General features: G+C 37.0%; 2 protein-coding genes across 6 annotated transcripts; both read right to left on the bottom strand.

Annotated features, from left to right (window-relative positions):
- Positions 1-215: 215 nt before the first annotated feature.
- LOC117402535 (quinone oxidoreductase PIG3-like) lies at positions 216-5278 on the bottom strand. Of its 3 annotated transcripts, none has more exons than XM_059023660.1 (6): positions 5219-5278; positions 2881-3023; positions 2231-2498; positions 1742-1954; positions 853-1049; positions 216-559 (listed from the first exon to the last, which is right to left on the bottom strand). In XM_059023660.1, the coding sequence occupies exons 1-6, from the start codon at positions 5253-5255 to the stop codon at positions 371-373; spliced, it is 1047 nt and encodes a 348-aa protein (XP_058879643.1). In that variant the 5' UTR covers positions 5256-5278; the 3' UTR covers positions 216-370. The 3 variants fall into 3 exon arrangements, with proteins under 3 accessions (XP_058879643.1, XP_033859665.1, XP_034777088.1); XM_034003774.3 differs by lacking the exon at positions 5219-5278 and adding an exon at positions 4846-4959; XM_034921197.2 differs by lacking the exon at positions 5219-5278 and adding an exon at positions 4321-4441.
- Positions 5279-9984: 4706 nt separating this feature from the next.
- LOC117402536 (quinone oxidoreductase PIG3-like) lies at positions 9985-15643 on the bottom strand. 3 transcript variants are annotated; one of them, XM_059023658.1, is made up of 6 exons: positions 15626-15643; positions 13071-13213; positions 12421-12688; positions 11932-12144; positions 11043-11239; positions 9985-10749 (listed from the first exon to the last, which is right to left on the bottom strand). In XM_059023658.1, exons 2-6 carry the CDS (start codon positions 13206-13208, stop codon positions 10561-10563), a joined length of 1005 nt encoding a protein of 334 aa, XP_058879641.1. In that variant the 5' UTR covers positions 13209-13213; positions 15626-15643; the 3' UTR covers positions 9985-10560. The 3 variants fall into 3 exon arrangements, with proteins under 3 accessions (XP_058879641.1, XP_033859666.2, XP_058879642.1); XM_034003775.3 differs by lacking the exon at positions 15626-15643 and adding an exon at positions 15006-15075; XM_059023659.1 differs by lacking the exon at positions 15626-15643 and adding an exon at positions 14481-14601.
- Positions 15644-21709: the final 6066 nt, after the last annotated feature.

Genomic DNA, 21709 nt, shown 5'->3' with positions numbered 1-21709 from the left:
ATGCAGTAGTGTCTCATTACACAGGTGTGGGTGGAAAGGTCTAATAGCACCTATACTATTGTCCCTCATTTTTCATGAGCACTGAATTCAAAACTATAAAAATAGCTGATCATGCAGGGGTCCAGCATTCTGAGCCATGTTCATGATGTACTAGCAGCATACTGTATATTAGCATGTTCTGTTCATTTGAAATCTCTTTCAGTGATAAAATAACATAAGAGAATGTAAGTGTATTTTATTTTAACATGTCATACATTATTCATATTCTATTACATAACGTGCAGTTATTATTCATTACGTAATGTTAATTATTTTTTAGATCAAGTTATATTCTATTATATCACAAATATACTGGATTTCAGGATTATTGTTATGTTGAAGGATCTATGCTTATTATAATTTTGCCAGTGTTTTTGTTGGCTTCCATGTAACTGTGTGCATCGGCGATCTGGTCCATTGGGAAGACACAGTCAATTACTGGCTGAAGTGGAGTTGGTAAGTCGGGTGAGAAGTGTGGCAGCACATTGTCTCTAAAAGATTTCACCAGATTGGCTTTATACTAAAGGAAAAGAAGACATTGTTAAACCAGACAATAAAATGTAATTTCCTCCGACATTACGAAACATTTTTATGTTCATCAAAAGTGTAATCTTACAAAACATTTCTGTCGGGACACTACCAGGCGAAAACTCAGTTGGAAAGTTAAGTAACTACTGCAGACAGAATTAAAGTGAGGTAGCATGTTGAGTTTGATTATTATGTGCCGTGAACCATAGACACTGAAATAAAAAAAAAGATGAGATAATGATAAAACTAGACAACAAAAATTTGAATTGGTTTCAGTATATCTACCTCCATGCTGCGTGACCTCAAATGAGAAGTAAGGAGACGTCCTCTTTTAAACAGCAGCTTTCCCAGAATATCTCCATGCACTTCACTTCCTCCCATCATCCCATACACTACCCATCTGCCATCAGTACTTAGGCACTTCACGTTCCTCTCCCAATTGGATCCACCGATGCAGTCTAGTATAGCATTCGCACCATGACCTGTAAGAATGGCTCTGTTTCAGACAACAAATGACTGTTTTAAGGAAGCAGGAACAAGGAATGTTCTTGCAATGGAGATGACCATCTTCTTTTTAGTGGTTCTTGTTTTGACAGGTATGTGTCACAAGTGGTATAGAAGTGTCAGTTGCATGTTTCAGTTATTTTAGCTGAAGCAGTGCAGTTTATTACTAGCCCACTGGGGAGGCTGTGTGGTCCAGTGGTTAAAGAAAAGGGCTTGTAACCAGGGGGTCCCCGGTTCAAATCCCACCTCAACCACTGACTCATTGTGTGACCCTGAGCAAGTCACTTAACCTCCTTGTGCTCCGTCTTTTGGGTGAGACGTAATTGTAAGTGACTCTGCAGCTGATGCATAGTTCACACACCCTAGTCTCTGTAAGTCGCCTTGGATAAAGGCGTCTGCTAAATAAACAAATAATAATAATAATAATAATAATAATAATAATAATAATAAACCACAACAGCAGCACTGCTTATGTTAGAGTTTACAGGGATGGAAATAAGAATCTCTTTGCATAGCAGTTTGATCCATACCAGGTTTTACAATGAGTTTAATAGGACACACCTGTGCTTGTTTGCTATAGACTGGAGCTATTCAAGCACGTTAAAACCTGGAATGGGTGAAAATGCTATGCGATAGGAGTCTTATTTCCATCCCTGGCTTACTTGTTTACCCTTTGTGAATGCCAGGGTATTTTCAGAGAAATCCTCCTCTTTATAGTTAAACCCGGCGGCTGCCCCAAGCTCTGCTGCCATCTTCAGTTTGCCAGGGCTGCCTGCTGTTACTATGGGAACAGCTCCTGCCAAGCGGCACAGTTGAATTGCGGCTGTTCCAACGCCACTGGCTCCAGCGTGGATAAGCACTGTCTCCCCCTTTTGTACTTCAGCTAGGGAACACAATGAATGGCCTTTCACTGTTACTACAGTAAACATGCCAGTGCGCAAATGTAAGGTATGTAAATATCAAATTAGCTCATAGTCACTGTATAATCTCAATATGGCTAGGGTTTGTGTCGTGGGATATCACCACTTCTTGGGTTACCTGAAGACACTTGGCTTCGCCTCGTGACTGTTCTATTTGTTTTGTTTGTTTTAAATGATCATAAATGATAACTGGCATGACAAACATTATATTGTCTTTCTGCCTATGGCTGACTCCATACCTACAAGGTGCAACAGTTGATAGGCTGTCAGCCAGGCCTCGGGAATAGCAGCGGCCTGGGAGAAGGTCATGTGATTGGGAATTGCCATCACATGATCTTCTGGCACTGTGACATACTGTGCATTCCCTCCTCCTGACAGCAGTGCCATGACCCTGTCTCCTACCGACCATGAGCCCCTACAGCCAGCTCCCAGACCTGATACATCCCCAGCAGCCTCCAGACCCAATATTGTACTGGCTCCTGGAGGAGGAGGGTACCTTCCTCTTCTCTGCAAGGCCAAACATTATTAAAAACATCTACAATTCACAGCGGATATACAATAAGCATTTAGGAATTATCAGTTGTTACTATTACCCGACAGCTTTGGTAGAGTACGGTAATGGAAGAATGTAGGACTTCAGAATCTGTTAGCGTCATATCTATACAGTAGGTGCATGTATGGGTACTGCATTGTAATTGTCCCTTTAGAATTTCCAGCATTCAAAACTTTAAGCTAGTGTACGTGAAACCCTAATATTTATTCTTATTACTATTTATATATTTTAAAGTTATAATCACAACACAATACATTTCATTTAGCATGGTATATAGTTGCTTGGTTATTCACAGATTTTTTTTTCTTAGTAATCTCTGTATGGGTCTCATGTTACCTGCAATAAGTCAGCTCTGTTCAGAGCGCTGGCACGGACTTTTATAAGAACATCTCTGTTTCCTGGCTCAGGCCTAGGCACCTTTTTTAAATAAAGGTTTTCTGGTCCTCCTGGTGCATCAGTATATACTGCCAGCATTTCTCCTGCAATGCACAGCAACACACACTTCAACTCAACTATGTGGTAACTACGATTCATGCACTAAACAAAATAATTATGTTACGTTATTACGTAATATGAGAAACATATTGATTAAGATTGGATGTATTCTGTTTTTCTGGTTGGTTGGATATACCTAGGGGCTGATGTAAGGATAGGCACAATGCAAACAACTGCAGCTACAAAATCAGGTCAGAGGTGAGGTGAGTTAGGAGTACAGAGAGCAGTAGGCGCTGTATGAGATTTGTGGAGCAAGAAAATCAAACAAAGCGAAACATATGCAAGAGGAAGGGCAGCAAAGTCCTTTTGGCACACAGAAAACAAAAGAAAAGTTTTCTGAGGAGGAGATGAAAGTCCTTACAGCTGAGGTCACCCAGCATGAAATTGAGTTATTTGGAAAAGCTTCAGCCAACATCAGTTATGCTACCAAAAAAAGACCATATGGTCCTCTAAAGGGTTGTCTGCTAAGAAATAAATAATAGTAATAATAATAATAATAATAATAATAATAATAATAATAATAATAATAATAATAATAATAATATAGTGGAGAAAGTCAATACTGTCAGTGCTATCAGGAGGACAGTCAACCAGCTGGTGAAAAGGTAACAAGACCTGCAGCGGCAAACAAAAGTGAAACTCGCAACACAGCACAGGCATGCAGCAGAAACAGGAGGAGGGCTGCCAACCACATCACAGCTGACATTGGTGGGGAGGCAAGCGGAGAGGACAATCCATCCCTAACAAAGTGACCCTGGGTTTGAATATGCAGGGTCTTCTCCGTCTTGCCCTTCTCCTCCTAAGGTTTTCCTGCCTGTCCTCAACAAGAGCCAAGTGTCGCCGCATCACGAAGTGTACCACAGCAGCCATCCTGAGGCCAATGACAGGTCTCTGAACGTGTGTGGTTTTATACAGCTGGTAATTACTCGTTTCTACAATGGTTTGCATCTTGTAAGAGGAGGTGGGTCAGCAATTGCCCAAGTGCACTGCAAAATCCGTACATCTCATTACAATGTTTGCACCTGCTTAGTGTTCCAGATCCCTGCCCAATTCCATGCTCTTTTCTTCATTTGAATACATTTCAATATAATGTAAATGTATTAATGACGGCAAAGTGCTAATTTGTATGCGGGTGCAGAACGCCAGTTGAAAACCTTTTTTTTATCCACATACCCCGCACTGTTAGTGCCCGCTAAAGTCCCACTTTACGCCAGCTAAACACGGTTTTTGGCAACAATATGGGTGTTTTGCAACCGAAAATCACTTTGCACGTATACTTACATCGGCCCATTAATGTGCACAATAATGCATCTTCAGCTACCTTATTGAAATAGAATGTAAAAACATTACATTTCAAAAAACAAAAACAAAAAAACTTAACCACAAAAACAACATTGTGAGCTCAGTGAATCTGGCAAATAAAAAGGTTCTGCATTTGTCTGAGGAATGATGACGTTTTTTATTTGATCATCGGTCACGGGCAGTGCTGTCTCGGGATCAGATCCAGAGCTCTAAGAAACGAGATAAATGTACTGAAAAAATGGCAGTTTCTGCTCATAACCGTATTAATGCGCATTGTGTGGTCCGTACCTTACTTTAAAATATGGAACGCTGTTCTTTACATTCATTTTAGTCTTACGTTGTTTGTACGATTTAAACAAAAACCCACCCTAAACGTTGAAGTGCCTTACTGACAATATCCGTAAGTTTTTTTTTTGTTTTCGTTTTTTTGACATAATTCAACATTTGTTAAGAGACCTAGTAAAGAGATGATGTGTAAAAATGAAAAAGACTCGGCCAACATACCTGACATGTTGTTTACAAGAACTTTAGACGTGCTTACAACTCCCGAGTGTTTGCAAATATTGCCATCTAGTGTTAAATTTTTAACTTGCACTGTTTTTATTCCTGGATTTTACACTAAAGCTCTCTCTCTCTCTCTCTCTCTCTCTCTCTCTCTCTCTCTCTCTCTCTCTCTCTCTCTCGTTATTCTAGAAAGGTAATGTCTTCTTTGAGTTTCATCTCATGCTTGGTCTGGGCATAGCTTTAAGACAGATTCCAAAGTAAACATAACAAATGACAGGCTTTCTGCGAGTAAAAATAGCAGGAAGAAGTTACATGAAACCAGCCATTCTCAATTGACTTGCTCCCATTTGAGGCCAAAATCAACTCCACTTACCAGGCAGAAGTAAAGTCAATCCTGCGGAGACAAGCATCTGAGTTCTCACATGCAAGCAACTAAGACACATCGCAACAATCCTAAAAAGGAACTGGTCAGACAAAAAGAGAATGAGACAGAAAGGAAAACGAAGGAATTCTTGAATAAGTTAAAACAAGAGTCTCTAACCAATATGGCAGTGTGATAAGTTCACTTTAACTTTCCAATCTATAACATATTTTACTGCTTTCTTTTTGCGTAAAGCTTTATTGTTAAATGATATAAACAGAACAATTGTATGTTGTATGTATTTGGATTTATTTAAGAACCGCATGATAAATCACATGTACATCATGAAATTGTTACAGCATGTGCTACATATTGCATTTGTTTGCTCCCTCCAACTGAAACTGTTATTTACACACACATGCCATGTACTTGATTCTTATTAACATCATATAGCAATACTTTTTTTTTTAAATGGAAATACATGCTAGCTAATTCCCAGTTAAAAAATAAACAGCAGATGACAGTCCATGTGCTCCTCTGAATCACTGCTGTAGTTTCTCATTACTGTAAACAGCATTTTCTGGGTTAGAACAGTTTTTTCTTCTAAGAGTTGTGGTCTCATTTTCCCTTTTCTCTTCATAAGCTAAAAGAAGAAAAAAAAACATTAGAAAGTAAGAAACGGTTCTATAAAGCAATTTTTTAAAAACTAAAATAATGATTGTTTGAAACAGCATTAACCTTTTTTTTAGTCGTTGCCAATTATTTTTTATTATTTTCGACCTAGCCCTCCCTGCCCCCCATGCGGCGCTCGGCCAATTGAGCGCCGCCCCCTGGAGGCTCCTGTCCACGGTCGGCTGTGGAATAGCCTGGATTTGAACTCGCGACGTCAAGACTATAGAGCGCATCATGCACTACACCTGGAGCGCCTTTACTGGATGCGTCACTCGGGAGCCCCCATTCATTTTTTTTTTTTTTTTTAACCAATAACTATGTATGTTTTCTACATTAGTATACTGGAACAATGTATTTTATGTCTCGTTGCTAAACATGTAGGTTGAGCTCATGTAGAAATACTCAGTGCATGTTGGGTTTTTTTGTTTGTTTTTTTAAAGATATTTTTATGATAACAAAATATTTTTAAAAAATTCTAAAAATTAAAGCAATATTTTTGATCTGGAATTCAAAAAGTGTCTGATTGAGAAACAAATCTTATAAATGCTACCCAGTACACAATATTATTATTATTATTATTATTATTATTATTATTATTATTATTATTATTATTATTATTATTATTATTATTTCTTAGCAGACGCCCTTATCCAGGGCGACTTACAGTCGTAAACAAAAATACATTTCAAGAATCACAGTACAAATTCTTGAATAATAATTTATCATCTCAGATCTGGACTGGATAAGAACCTGGCCTACAGTGAATTGTTTCATCACTGGAAAGTTAATGCCAGCCATGTATCTTACCTAGTTTTTCCACTGATACCACACATACACTGGAATACATATCAGCCCCTGGTCATTCTATAAATAAGACACAATCATTTGTAGTAATATTATAATTATGATAATTGTATAAACTCAAGCCTGTTTTTTCTTTGACATAATATAAAAGTTCAGGATATTCGTGCATCACTTTTGCAGCATTAAGATTAACATTACTTAATAGGAGATGTGAAAAGAATGTAGAGGCAGTACCATGTGATTAACATGTAAGTAACTTCAAATGCAATTTCCCTTACTATTTTATGTTGTTTTCAATTATACTCTTCAAGTTTAATAAGTTAAATGCACTTTTTTTTACTCACAATTTGAGTAGATGGAGTTCTTGTCAGCTTTGACCAAGTGTGTAATTGTTATCCTGCAAGTAAAGTCCTTCTTCCCTGCTGCTTTGTGTTTGTTTAAATGCCTCTGCAAACCTCTGGACTTGCTGTGGCTCAATCTAAGATCATTTTAAAAGTTTAAATCTTAAAATGTCATACAGTAATATACTTTCTTCTGAAATAAAAAGATACATTACTGTAAATAATACCAGACCCTTTACAATTTCAAGGGCTTCTTGTGCCATTTGTTACCAGAGTGCATGTATCTGTCAAAGATTTTTGGTAGTTCTGACATGAAAAAAACTAGTATATCAGGAATTTGACAAAAGTAGGGATTCAGAATACTTTGCTGAAAAAAATTCAACACCATTTAGAATAGACACATGAGAATTTGAATCATGAGCTAAAATAGCTTGGTATCTTACATCTAATCCTTTACATGAAAATATCAATTGGCCTAGTTGAACTGGACATGGGTCAAACCTAATTATCATATTGTTGGTTGCTTAAATTAAATCGTGTAGAGGCTGCTACCACTGTGGAACATTTATAATTAACAGCTGCATTTTCAACATGCTTTGAACTGCAGTGGGTTCATCTTCAAAGAAAACAAATAGAAAACACACAACACAATATTATACAATGACATTGTATGTGGTTAGGTTTTAATGCATTCTGTTGCCTGGGTGTATCTTAATGAATTAATGACTGGAGCTTCACAACTGTGGAGTGACTGCAAACACTGAGCCAGTTTGGTTTCATAACGCCAGCTGCTGTGACACCCAGGTACAGCTGTTCATAATTCTATCCAATGCAAATTTGTGAATTGAGATGTAAAAGCGGTGGAATCTTTACTGATGTAGTTTTGTAATTAATAAATTAATAAATTAATAAATTAATAAATTAATAAATAAATTAATAATAATAATAATAATAATAATAATAATAATAATAATAATAATAATAATAATAATAATAATGTTGTTGTTGTTGATTTTAAATGTTAGTTAATCCAAACAATATACAAAAATAAGTTATCTTGTCTTTAAACACGTAGCCCACCAAAAAGCTAAAGGTTTCCTGTTCTCAGTTCGTCAGCTGGGTTGCCAATCACACAGGTTCAGCCCTCTCCTGGAGGAAGACGTTGTCATGGAAACGAAAGCTAAGCGTCTACAATAAGTATGTTTTGCTGCAGCGTGAAGATATAATAGATTTGACATTTAATATTTAAAGAATTAGAATTAGATAGATTTGTTTCTTAATTAAGACGTATTTTTTGGGGAAGATAAATAAAATAATGCCCACTTTACACAGCGAACTACTTTGTTATGCGGATGTGTTGTAAACCAACAAGAACAAAAATATGACTAAAAGTAATACCAGTTTTATCACAAAGTATATATGAATATTCACACGCCTGTTTTGTTTTTCTCCACCTTCACTACCTTTCAATCCCACCTGTCCATTGATTGAAATCCTGAAATAAGAAACACTGTGATTTAGGTTTCTCGTTTAAATACTGAAAAGTTTTGCCGTCACTTTTATGTAAATTGCACCCATTCCACCTGCCGGAAAACAGCAGAAAAGGGTTTCATTTTCTGATGAAAACAACATTCGGGATAAGAGTCGGGGTAAAACAGACGGAGACAGAGAGTTTTAAACTGTAAGAAGGCACTTTTAATACTCAGGGCCTCTCTGCGCTTAAATCCGAAGAAGAACTTGTGGTCAAAAGGTTGTTTTTAGAATGCCTTATATATTAAATAAAAGTAGACTTGAGGTTATTTTTTTTTTTTACTATATGAAAGGTTTGAAGTTAACACCTCGGTACCAAAGACTGGATGAGTGTGGAAACTGGAGTTACTGTCTTTGCAAATAATGACGTCCCGGTTGATTTTTTGATTTTTGCTGTTTTTGTATTAAAATCAGTTTTGGACCTGGATAAATACATATGGGGGACGTAGAGGGGTTCCCTCTCTGTGAGAATCAACTTTGAAATAAGTGGCCCAAATATTGGCCAGAATGATCCTTTATACTTTGTAAATCTAGTTTTTAATTTCAATAATGATAGCACTCTGTGCTCTGTAATACTGTAAACCCAGGACAAGATCCGTATGAATTTGGATATGTGAAGATGCTACTGACTGAGGTGTTTAAATGTATTTATTATATTTACCACATAGGCCTCCCGATTCTATCCCTTGTTTTGTTTGACATTTATCCATGATATCTATAAATATAATTTACACATTTAAGAGTTTTCAATACGTATGTTATAGCAATGATAAAGCATGTTTTTACAGACCACAATTATCACTGATCTTGGATTACCTTTTTTTAGGGAACATTAGGTAGTTTGTGAAACAAGCCAAAAATTGTCATGCTTTCAAGATACCTCTTTAGTCAGGTTTCCTTTTCCCAGTACTGCTGTTGCATGCACAGATGCTTTTGTTCTCTTTACAGTTTATCTCTTGTACATGTCAGGGGCTTGCTGTGTTTAGAGTTTATGGGAATGAAAGGTAGACATTGCGTTTCATATAGCTTGTTCCTCAGTTACAACCACATTCTTATTAGGGCAGCAATAATTACTTATTAAGGCAGCAATGTGGAGTAGTGGTTAGGGCTCTGGACTCTTGACTGGAGGGTTATGGGTTCAATCCCTGGTGGGACACACTGCTGCTGTGCCCTTGAGCAAGGTACTTTACCTAGATTGCTCCAGTAAAATCCAGCTGTAGAAATGGGTAATTGTATGTAAAAATAATGTGATATCTTGTAACAATTGTAAGTCGCCCTGGATAAGGGCATCTGCTAAGAAATAAATAACAATATGTACATAGAACTAAGGTTACAACAGGCAGTAGAGGCGCATTCATGTTTGTAATTGTGATGGTCCACGTCATAAACCAAACAGACCTGTAAAACATTAATAATGCTACCTTACAGATGTCAGAGCCAAACTTTTTATTCACTGTTCCTTATTTTTTTATAGGCATGTACATCCAGAAGGCATTTGAAAGAACAATCAGCATCAATGTCTGAGACTAAAAGATTTCTTTATCTAAGAAACAGTGCCTCTGCCTGCTTTGCGAAAAGAAAGGATACTACAGCTTGGCTTTCACACAATTCTTTCACACATATTCATGTACTGTATTTTTATTAGTGTTCGGTGGCTACGTCTAAACAAGTTGAGAGTTTATTTCTCACACACTTGGGTCTGTCATACAAAGAGTGCAAAATAAAGAACGCTCTCAACTTGGTTAGAGGTAGCCATTAACACATAAATACACCATGTTCATGATGTACTAGCAGCATACTGTATATTAGCATGTTCTGTTCATTTGAAATCTCTTTCAGTGATAAAATAACATAAGAGAATGTAAGTGTATTTTATTTTAACATGTCATACATTATTCATATTCTATTACATAACGTGCAGTTATTATTCATTACGTAATGTTAATTATTTTTTAGATCAAGTTATATTCTATTATATCACAAATATACTGGATTTCAGGATTATTGTTATGTTGAAGGATCTATGCTTATTATAATTTTGCCAGTGTTTTTGTTGGCTTCCATGTAACTGTGTGCATCGGCGATCTGGTCCATTGGGAAGACACAGTCAATTACTGGCTGAAGTGGAGTTGGTAAGTCGGGTGAGAAGTGTGGCAGCACATTGTCTCTAAAAGATTTCACCAGATTGGCTTTATACTAAAGGAAAAGAAGACATTGTTAAACCAGACAATAAAATGTAATTTCCTCCGACATTACGAAACATTTTTATGTTCATCAAAAGTGTAATCTTACAAAACATTTCTGTCGGGACACTACCAGGCGAAAACTCAGTTGGAAAGTTAAGTAACTACTGCAGACAGAATTAAAGTGAGGTAGCATGTTGAGTTTGATTATTATGTGCCGTGAACCATAGACACTGAAATAAAAAAAAAGATGAGATAATGATAAAACTAGACAACAAAAATTTGAATTGGTTTCAGTATATCTACCTCCATGCTGCGTGACCTCAAATGAGAAGTAAGGAGACGTCCTCTTTTAAACAGCAGCTTTCCCAGAATATCTCCATGCACTTCACTTCCTCCCATCATCCCATACACTACCCATCTGCCATCAGTACTTAGGCACTTCACGTTCCTCTCCCAATTGGATCCACCGATGCAGTCTAGTATAGCATTCGCACCATGACCTGTAAGAATGGCTCTGTTTCAGACAACAAATGACTGTTTTAAGGAAGCAGGAACAAGGAATGTTCTTGCAATGGAGATGACCATCTTCTTTTTAGTGGTTCTTGTTTTGACAGGTATGTGTCACAAGTGGTATAGAAGTGTCAGTTGCATGTTTCAGTTATTTTAGCTGAAGCAGTGCAGTTTATTACTAGCCCACTGGGGAGGCTGTGTGGTCCAGTGGTTAAAGAAAAGGGCTTGTAACCAGGGGGTCCCCGGTTCAAATCCCACCTCAACCACTGACTCATTGTGTGACCCTGAGCAAGTCACTTAACCTCCTTGTGCTCCGTCTTTTGGGTGAGACGTAATTGTAAGTGACTCTGCAGCTGATGCATAGTTCACACACCCTAGTCTCTGTAAGTCGCCTTGGATAAAGGCGTCTGCTAAATAAACAAATAATAATAATAATAATAATAATAATAATAATAATAATAAACCACAACAGCAGCACTGCTTATGTTAGAGTTTACAGGGATGGAAATAAGAATCTCTTTGCATAGCAGTTTGATCCATACCAGGTTTTACTATGAGTTTAATAGGACACACCTGTGCTTGTTTGCTATAGACTGGAGCTATTCAAGCACGTTAAAACCTGGAATGGGTGAAAATGCTATGCGATAGGAGTCTTATTTCCATCCCTGGCTTACTTGTTTACCCTTTGTGAATGCCAGGGTATTTTCAGAGAAATCCTCCTCTTTATAGTTAAACCCGGCGGCTGCCCCAAGCTCTGCTGCCATCTTCAGTTTGCCAGGGCTGCCTGCTGTTACTATGGGAACAGCTCCTGCCAAGCGGCACAGTTGAATTGCGGCTGTTCCAACGCCACTGGCTCCAGCGTGGATAAGCACTGTCTCCCCCTTTTGTACTTCAGCTAGGGAACACAATGAATGGCCTTTCACTGTTACTACAGTAAACATGCCAGTGCGCAAATGTAAGGTATGTAAATATCAAATTAGCTCATAGTCACTGTATAATCTCAATATGGCTAGGGTTTGTGTCGTGGGATATCACCACTTCTCGGGTTACCTGAAGACACTTGGCTTCGCCTCGTGACTGTTCTATTTGTTTTGTTTGTTTTAAATGATCATAAATGATAACTGGCATGACAAACATTATATTGTCTTTCTGCCTATGGCTGACTCCATACCTACAAGGTGCAACAGTTGATAGGCTGTCAGCCAGGCCTCGGGAATAGCAGCGGCCTGGGAGAAGGTCATGTGATTGGGAATTGCCATCACATGATCTTCTGGCACTGTGACATACTGTGCATTCCCTCCTCCTGACAGCAGTGCCATGACCCTGTCTCCTACCGACCATGAGCCCCTACAGCCAGCTCCCAGACCTGATACATCCCCAGCAGCCTCCAGACCCAATATTGTACTGGCTCCTGGAGGAGGAGGGTACCTTCCTCTTCTCTGCAAGGCCAAACATTATTAAAAACATCTACAATTCACAGCGGATATACAATAAGCATTTAGGAATTATCAGTTGTTACTATTACCCGACAGCTTTGGTAGAGTACGGTAATGGAAGAATGTAGGACTTCAGAATCTGTTAGCGTCATATCTATACAGTAGGTGCATGTATGGGTACTGCATTGTAATTGTCCCTTTAGAATTTCCAGCATTCAAAACTTTAAGCTAGTGTACGTGAAACCCTAATATTTATTCTTATTACTATTTATATATTTTAAAGTTATAATCACAACACAATACATTTCATTTAGCATGGTATATAGTTGCTTGGTTATTCACAGATTTTTTTTTCTTAGTAATCTCTGTATGGGTCTCATGTTACCTGCAATAAGTCAGCTCTGTTCAGAGCGCTGGCACGGACTTTTATAAGAACATCTCTGTTTCCTGGCTCAGGCCTAGGCACCTTTTTTAAATAAAGGTTTTCTGGTCCTCCTGGTGCATCAGTATATACTGCCAGCATTTCTCCTGCAATGCACAGCAACACACACTTCAACTCAACTATGTGGTAACTACGATTCATGCACTAAACAAAATAATTATGTTACGTTATTACGTAATATGAGAAACATATTGATTAAGATTGGATGTATTCTGTTTTTCTGGTTGGTTGGATATACCTAGGGGCTGATGTAAGGATAGGCACAATGCAAACAACTGCAGCTACAAAATCAGGTCAGAGGTGAGGTGAGTTAGGAGTACAGAGAGCAGTAGGCGCTGTATGAGATTTGTGGAGCAAGAAAATCAAACAAAGCGAAACATATGCAAGAGGAAGGGCAGCAAAGTCCTTTTGGCACACAGAAAACAAAAGAAAAGTTTTCTGAGGAGGAGATGAAAGTCCTTACAGCTGAGGTCACCCAGCATGAAATTGAGTTATTTGGAAAAGCTTCAGCCAACATCAGTTATGCTACCAAAAAAAGACCATATGGTCCTCTAAAGGGTTGTCTGCTAAGAAATAAATAATAGTAATAATAATAATAATAATAATAATAATAATATAGTGGAGAAAGTCAATACTGTCAGTGCTATCAGGAGGACAGTCAACCAGCTGGTGAAAAGGTAACAAGACCTGCAGCGGCAAACAAAAGTGAAACTCGCAACACAGCACAGGCATGCAGCAGAAACAGGAGGAGGGCTGCCAACCACATCACAGCTGACATTGGTGGGGAGGCAAGCGGAGAGGACAATCCATCCCTAACAAAGTGACCCTGGGTTTGAATATGCAGGGTCTTCTCCGTCTTGCCCTTCTCCTCCTAAGGTTTTCCTGCCTGTCCTCAACAAGAGCCAAGTGTCGCCGCATCACGAAGTGTACCACAGCAGCCATCCTGAGGCCAATGACAGGTCTCTGAACGTGTGTGGTTTTATACAGCTGGTAATTACTCGTTTCTACAATGGTTTGCATCTTGTAAGAGGAGGTGGGTCAGCAATTGCCCAAGTGCACTGCAAAATCCGTACATCTCATTACATTGTTTGCACCTGCTTAGTGTTCCAGATCCCTGCCCAATTCCATGCTCTTTTCTTCATTTGAATACATTTCAATATAATGTAAATGTATTAATGACGGCAAAGTGCTAATTTGTATGCGGGTGCAGAACGCCAGTTGAAAACCTTTTTTTTATCCACATACTCCGCACTGTTAGTGCCCGCTAAAGTCCCACTTTACGCCAGCTAAACACGGTTTTTGGCAACAATATGGGTGTTTTGCAACCGAAAATCACTTTGCACGTATACTTACATCGGCCCATTAATGTGCACAATAATGCATCTTCAGCTACCTTATTGAAATAGAATGTAAAAACATTACATTTCAAAAAACAAAAACAAAAAAACTTAACCACAAAAACAACATTGTGAGCTCAGTGAATCTGGCAAATAAAAAGGTTCTGCATTTGTCTGAGGAATGATGACGTTTTTTATTTGATCATCGGTCACGGGCAGTGCTGTCTCGGGATCAGATCCAGAGCTCTAAGAAACGAGATAAATGTACTGAAAAAATGGCAGTTTCTGCTCATAACCGTATTAATGCGCATTGTGTGGTCCGTACCTTACTTTAAAATATGGAACGCTGTTCTTTACATTCATTTTAGTCTTACGTTGTTTGTACGATTTAAACAAAAACCCACCCTAAACGTTGAAGTGCCTTACTGACAATATCCGTAAGTTTTTTTTTTGTTTTCGTTTTTTTGACATAATTCAACATTTGTTAAGAGACCTAGTAAAGAGATGATGTGTAAAAATGAAAAAGACTCGGCCAACATACCTGACATGTTGTTTACAAGAACTTTAGACGTGCTTACAACTCCCGAGTGTTTGCAAATATTGCCATCTAGTGTTAAGTAATGAGAAGATCGTTCGGTCTTAAAATCCAAGTTCAGTACTGTAGGAACAGATAAACAGAAATGCTTTTGTTTTTAGCCATGAATGTGTCTTAATCATTCATGTATGGAATACTTATGTATATACACACACACACACGCAAAAACACTTGTTTACAGAATGTATAAGGGTACAGCATTCCCTTATAGTTCCTAATATGAATGTGCCTGCATTACAGATAACTGAACACAAGATGGTGATAAAGTAATGAGAAAGAGAGCAACCCTGGATGAAACTATTTTTAACTTGCACTGTTTTTATTCCTGGATTTTACACTAAAGCTCTCTCTCTCTCTCTCTCTCTCTCTCTCGTTATTCTAGAAAGGTAATGTCTTCTTTGAGTTTCATCTCATGCTTGGTCTGGGCATAGCTTTAAGACAGATTCCAAAGTAAACATAACAAATGACAGGCTTTCTGCGAGTAAAAATAGCAGGAAGAAGTTACATGAAACCAGCCATTCTCAATTGACTTGCTCCCATTTGAGGCCAAAATCAACTCCACTTACCAGGCAGAAGTAAAGTCAATCCTGCGGAGACAAGCATCTGAGTTCTCACATGCAAGCAACTAAGACACATCGCAACAATCCTAAAAAGGAACTGGTCAGACAAAAAGAGAATGAGACAGAAAGGAAAACGAAGGAATTCTTGAATAAGTTAAAACAAGAGTCTCTAACCAATATGGCAGTGTGATAAGTTCACTTTAACTTTCCAATCTATAACATATTTTACTGCTTTCTTTTTGCGTAAAGCTTTATTGTTAAATGATATAAACAGAACAATTGTATGTTGTATGTATTTGGATTTATTTAAGAACCGCATGATAAATCACATGTACATCATGAAATTGTTACAGCATGTGCTACATATTGCATTTGTTTGCTCCCTCCAACTGAAACTGTTATTTACACACACATGCCATGTACTTGATTCTTATTAACATCATATAGCAATACTTTTTTTTTTAAATGGAAATACATGCTAGCTAATTCCCAGTTAAAAAATAAACAGCAGATGACAGTCCATGTGCTCCACTGAATCACTGCTGTAGTTTCTCATTACTGTAAACAGCATTTTCTGGGTTAGAACAGTTTTTTCTTCTAAGAGTTGTGGTCTCATTTTCCCTTTTCTCTTCATAAGCTAAAAGAAGAAAAAAAAACATTAGAAAGTAAGAAACGGTTCTATAAAGCAATTTTTTAAAAACTAAAATAATGATTGTTTGAAACAGCATTAACCTTTTTTTTAGTCGTTGCCAATTATTTTTTATTATTTTCGACCTAGCCCTCCCTGCCCCCCATGCGGCGCTCGGCCAATTGAGCGCCGCCCCCTGGAGGCTCCTGTCCACGGTCGGCTGTGGAATAGCCTGGATTTGAACTCGCGACGTCAAGACTATAGAGCGCATCATGCACTACACCTGGAGCGCCTTTACTGGATGCGTCACTCGGGAGCCCCCATTCATTTTTTTTTTTTTTTTTTAACCAATAACTATGTATGTTTTCTACATTAGTATACTGGAACAATGTATTTTATGTCTCGTTGCTAAACATGTAGGTTGAGCTCATGTAGAAATACTCAGTGCATGTTGGGTTTTTTTGTTTGTTTTTTTAAAGATATTTTTATGATAACAAAATATTTTTAAAAAATTCTAAAAATTAAAGCAATATTTTTGATCTGGAATTCAAAAAGTGTCTGATTGAGAAACAAATCTTATAAATGCTACCCAGTACACAATATTATTATTATTATTATTATTATTATTATTATTATTATTATTATTATTATTATTATTATTATTATTATTATTATTATTATTATTATTTCTTAGCAGACGCCCTTATCCAGGGCGACTTACAGTCGTAAACAAAAATACATTTCAAGAATCACAGTACAAATTCTTGAATAATAATTTATCATCTCAGATCTGGACTGGATAAGAACCTGGCCTACAGTGAATTGTTTCATCACTGGAAAGTTAATGCCAGCCATGTATCTTACCTAGTTTTTCCACTGATACCACACATACACTGGAATACATATCAGCCCCTGGTCATTCTATAAATAAGACACAATCATTTGTAGTAATATTATAATTATGATAATTGTATAAACTCAAGCCTGTTTTTTCTTTGACATAATATAAAAGTTCAGGATATTCGTGCATCACTTTTGCAGCATTAAGATTAACATTACTTAATAGGAGATGTGAAAAGAATGTAGAGGCAGTACCATGTGATTAACATGTAAGTAACTTCAAATGCAATTTCCCTTACTATTTTATGTTGTTTTCAATTATACTCTTCAAGTTTAATAAGTTAAATGCACTTTTTTTTACTCACAATTTGAGTAGATGGAGTTCTTGTCAGCTTTGACAAGTGTGTAATTGTTATCCTGCAAGTAAAGTCCTTCTTCCCTGCTGCTTTGTGTTTGTTTAAATGCCTCTGCAAACCTCTGGACTTGCTGTGGCTCAATCTAAGATCATTTTAAAAGTTTAAATCTTAAAATGTCATACAGTAATATACTTTCTTCTGAAATAAAAAGATACATTACTGTAAATAATACCAGACCCTTTACAATTTCAAGGGCTTCTTGTGCCATTTGTTACCAGAGTGCATGTATCTGTCAAAGATTTTTGGTAGTTCTGACATGAATAAAACTAGTATATCAGGAATTTGACAAAAGTAGGGATTCAGAATACTTTGCTGAAAAAAATTCAACACCATTTAGAATAGACACATGAGAATTTGAATCATGAGCTAAAATAGCTTGGTATCTTACATCTAATCCTTTACATGAAAATATCAATTGGCCTAGTTGAACTGGACATGGGTCAAACCTAATTATCATATTGCTGGTTGCTTAAATTAAATCGTGTAGAGGCTGCTACCACTGTGGAACATTTATAATTAACAGCTGCATTTTCAACATGCTTTGAACTGCAGTGGGTTCATCTTCAAAGAAAACAAATAGAAAACACACAACACAATATTATACAATGACATTGTATGTGGTTAGGTTTTAATGCATTCTGTTGCCTGGGTGTATCTCAATGAATTAATGACTGGAGCTTCACAACTGTGGAGTGACTGCAAACACTGAGCCAGTTTGGTTTCATAACGCCAGCTGCTGTGACACCCAGGTACAGCTGTTCATAATTCTATCCAATGCAAATTTGTGAATTGAGATGTAAAAGCGGTGGAATCTTTACTGATGTAGTTTTTAAATTAATTAATTAGTAAATTAATTAATTAATTAATTAATTAATTAATTAATTAATTAATTAATTAATTAATTAATAATAATAATAATAATATGTTGTTGTTGTTGTTGTTGTTGATTGTAAATGTTAGTTAATCCAAACAATATACAAAAATAAGTTATCTTGTCTTTAAACACGTAGCCCACCAAAAAGCTAAAGGTTTCCTGTTCTCAGTTCGTCAGCTGGGTTGCCAATCACACAGGTTCAGCCCTCTCCTGGAGGAAGACGTTGTCATGGAAACGAAAGCTAAGCGTCTACAATAAGTATGTTTTGCTGCAGCGTGAAGATATAATAGATTTGACATTTAATATTTCAAAAATTAGAATTAGATAGATTTGTTTCTTAATTAAGACGTATTTTTGGGGGAAGATAAATAAAATAATGCCCACTTTACACAGCGAACTACTTTGTTATGCGGATGTGTTGTAAACCAACAAGAACAAAAATATGACAAAAAGTAATACCAGTTTTATCACAAAGTATATATGAATATTCACACGCCTGTTTTGTTTTTCTCCACCTTCACTACCTTTCAATCCCACCTGTCCATTGATTGAAATCCTGAAATAAGAAACACTGTGATTTAGGTTTCTCGTTTAAATACTGAAAAGTTTTGCCGTCACTTTTATGTAAATTGCACCCATTCTCTGATGAAAACAACATTCGGGATAAGAGTCGGGGTAAAACAGACGGAGACAGAGAGTTTTAAACTGTAAGAAGGCACTTTTAATACTCAGGGCCTCTCTGCGCTTAAATCCGAAGAAGAACTTGTGGTCAAAAGGTTGTTTTTAGAATGCCTTATATATTAAATAAAAGTAGACTTGAGGTTATTTTTTTTTCTTACTATAAAAGGTTTGAAGTTAACACCTCGGTACCAAAGACTGGATGAGTGTGGATACCGGAGTTACTGTCTTTGCAAATAATGACGTCCCGGTTGATTTTTTGATTTTTGCTGTTTTTGTATTAAAATCAGTTTTGGACCTGGATAAATACATATGGGGGACGTAGAGGGGTTCCCTCTCTGTGAGAATCAACTTTGAAATAAGTGGCCCAAATATTGGCCAGAATGATCCTTTATGCTTTGTAAATCTAGTTTTTAATTTCAATAATGATAGCACTCTGTGCTCTGTAATACTGTAAACCCAGGACAAGATCCGTATGCATTTGGATATATGAAGATGCTACTGACTGAGGTGTTTAAATGTATTTATTATATTTACCACATAGGCCTCCCGATTCTATCCCTTGTTTTGTTTGACATTTATCCATGATATCTATAAATATAATTTACACATTTAAGAGTTTTCAATACGTATGTTATAGCAATGATAAAGCATGTTTTTACAGACCACAATTATCACTGATCTTGGATTACCTTTTTTTAGGGAACATTAGGTAGTCTGTGAAACAAGCCAAAAATTGTCATGCTTTCAAGATACCTCTTTAGTCAGGTTTCCTTTTCCCAGTACTGCTGTTGCATGCACAGATGCTTTTGTTCTCTTTACAGTTTATCTCTTGTACATGTCAGGGGCTTGCTGTGTTTAGAGTTTATGGGAATGAAAGGTAGACATTGTGTTTCATATAGCTTGTTCCTCAGTTACAACCACATTCTTATTAGGGCAGCAATAATTACTTATTAAGGCAGCAATGTGGAGTAGTGGTTAGGGCTCTGGACTCTTGACTGGAGGGTTATGGGTTCAATCCCTGGTGGGACACACTGCTGCTGTACCCTTGAGCAAGGTACTTTACCTAGATTGCTCCAGTAAAATCCAGCTGTAGAAATGGGTAATTGTATGTAAAAATAATGTGATATCTTGTAACAATTTTAAGTCGCCCTGGATAAGGGCATCTGCTAAGAAATAAATAACAATATGTACATAGAACTAAGGTTACAACAGGCAGTAGAGGTGCATTCATGTTTGTAATTGTGATGGTCCATGTCATAAACCAAACAGACCTGTAAAACATTAATAATGCTACCTTGAAGATGTCAGAGCCAAACTTTTTATTCACTGTTCCTTATTTTTTTATAGGCACGTACATCCAGAAGGCATTTGAAAGAACAATCAGCATCAATGCCTGCTTTGCGAAAAGAAAGGATACTACAGCTTGGCTTTCACACAATTCTTTCACACATATTCATGTACTGTATTTTTATTAGTGTTCGGTGGCTACGTCTAAACAAGTTGAGAGTTTATTTCTCACACACTTGGGTCTGTCATACAAAGAGTGCAAAATAAAGAACGCTCTCAACTTGGTTAGAGGTAGCCATTAACACATAAACTCAAATGTATTTAAAAAAAACCCAAAAAAACAGATATTAATGCACTTAATATGTTTGTATATATGTTGTGGTTTAAACGTTTAGAAAGCTTTGTCATTCACATTCTGAGAATGAGAGCTACACTCCCAGTAAAATTCTAAGTGTAGTAGCTGTTAATAAGGTTGCAATTGCAACGTGACTTATATTGCAGTTTATAAATCATACTAATAATATTGAGGGGGCTTCTCTGGGCTGATTATATATATACACACACAGTATCCATCGTGTATCTGCCCGTCACATATCCGCCCTAACCATTTATCTGCCATGGTCAACCTCTTCATCAACGTTAGTTTATTATTGAAGAGAAAAGATTAGTTCAGATATTGTAGATCCTACCAAAGTGTTTGTACACTCTGTTGCATGTGCTCTGTGCACAGCCATTGCTGGTAGTGTCACGTGAACTGCTCAATGTGATGATATGTAAATAAATCCTGTTCACCTGTGGAGCGTATCAACTTCAAGCTGCGTCTCGGTCTCCTGCCATTCACTCAGCAGCGAATGCACACACCCACATGGCAGACAGCTACTCTGTCACAAGCATTAATACCCTGTATCTTTCTAAGCAAGGGATTTAGGGGAGCTCCATAGTAAGCGTAATCTCAAAACAATAATTGTGTGAATATAGTAATTATTGTGTATAATGGTATTTAAAACTGGATTCATTCATCCGACTTTTTACATATCCGCCCTTACTCTGGTCCCAACGCAGTCAGATATGCAACAGATTACTGTAAGTATATCTGTATCTATATATCATAAACGCTAATAGTTGAAGACAAAATATATACTGTTTCATTTTGAACACGGTAATAAAAACAATTATTTTCCATACTGATGTTTATATAGTAGTATTCACATTTATATATATTGGTTAAATAAGTATAAGGTACTGCACGCAGGCAATAAAAATGTGCATTATAAATATTGTATGGGAGATACTAAAATTGAAGAAGGAATCTATGAAAAAGACCTAGGAGTTTATGTTGACTCAGAAATGTCTTCATCTAGACA

The sequence above is a fragment of the Acipenser ruthenus genome, chromosome 5 (genome assembly GCF_902713425.1).
Source record: "Acipenser ruthenus chromosome 5, fAciRut3.2 maternal haplotype, whole genome shotgun sequence".
Classification (NCBI taxonomy): Eukaryota; Metazoa; Chordata; class Actinopteri; order Acipenseriformes; family Acipenseridae; genus Acipenser; species Acipenser ruthenus.
Note: the sequence above shows the minus strand (reverse complement) of the source record. Positions and strands in the feature narration are given on the sequence as shown.

What these genes read in the sequence shown, in the direction of transcription:
- LOC117402535 (XM_059023660.1), bottom strand. Translation starts at nt 5,255, where the DNA reads ATGCTTGTCTCCGCAGGATTGACTTTACTTCTGCCTG. An exon ending in TCAACTGTTGCACCTTGTAG is followed by an intron (nt 1,955 to 2,230) that starts GTATGGAGTCAG and finishes TGTGTTCCCTAG; the next exon opens with CTGAAGTACAAAAGGGGGAG. An exon ending in TGAGGTCACGCAGCATGGAG is followed by an intron (nt 560 to 852) that starts GTAGATATACTG and finishes CTTTTCCTTTAG; the next exon opens with TATAAAGCCAATCTGGTGAA.
- LOC117402536 (XM_034003775.3), bottom strand. An exon ending in ACAGAGCTGACTTATTGCAG is followed by an intron (nt 12,689 to 13,070) that starts GTAACATGAGAC and finishes TTGGCCTTGCAG; the next exon opens with AGAAGAGGAAGGTACCCTCC. An exon ending in TCAACTGTTGCACCTTGTAG is followed by an intron (nt 12,145 to 12,420) that starts GTATGGAGTCAG and finishes TGTGTTCCCTAG; the next exon opens with CTGAAGTACAAAAGGGGGAG.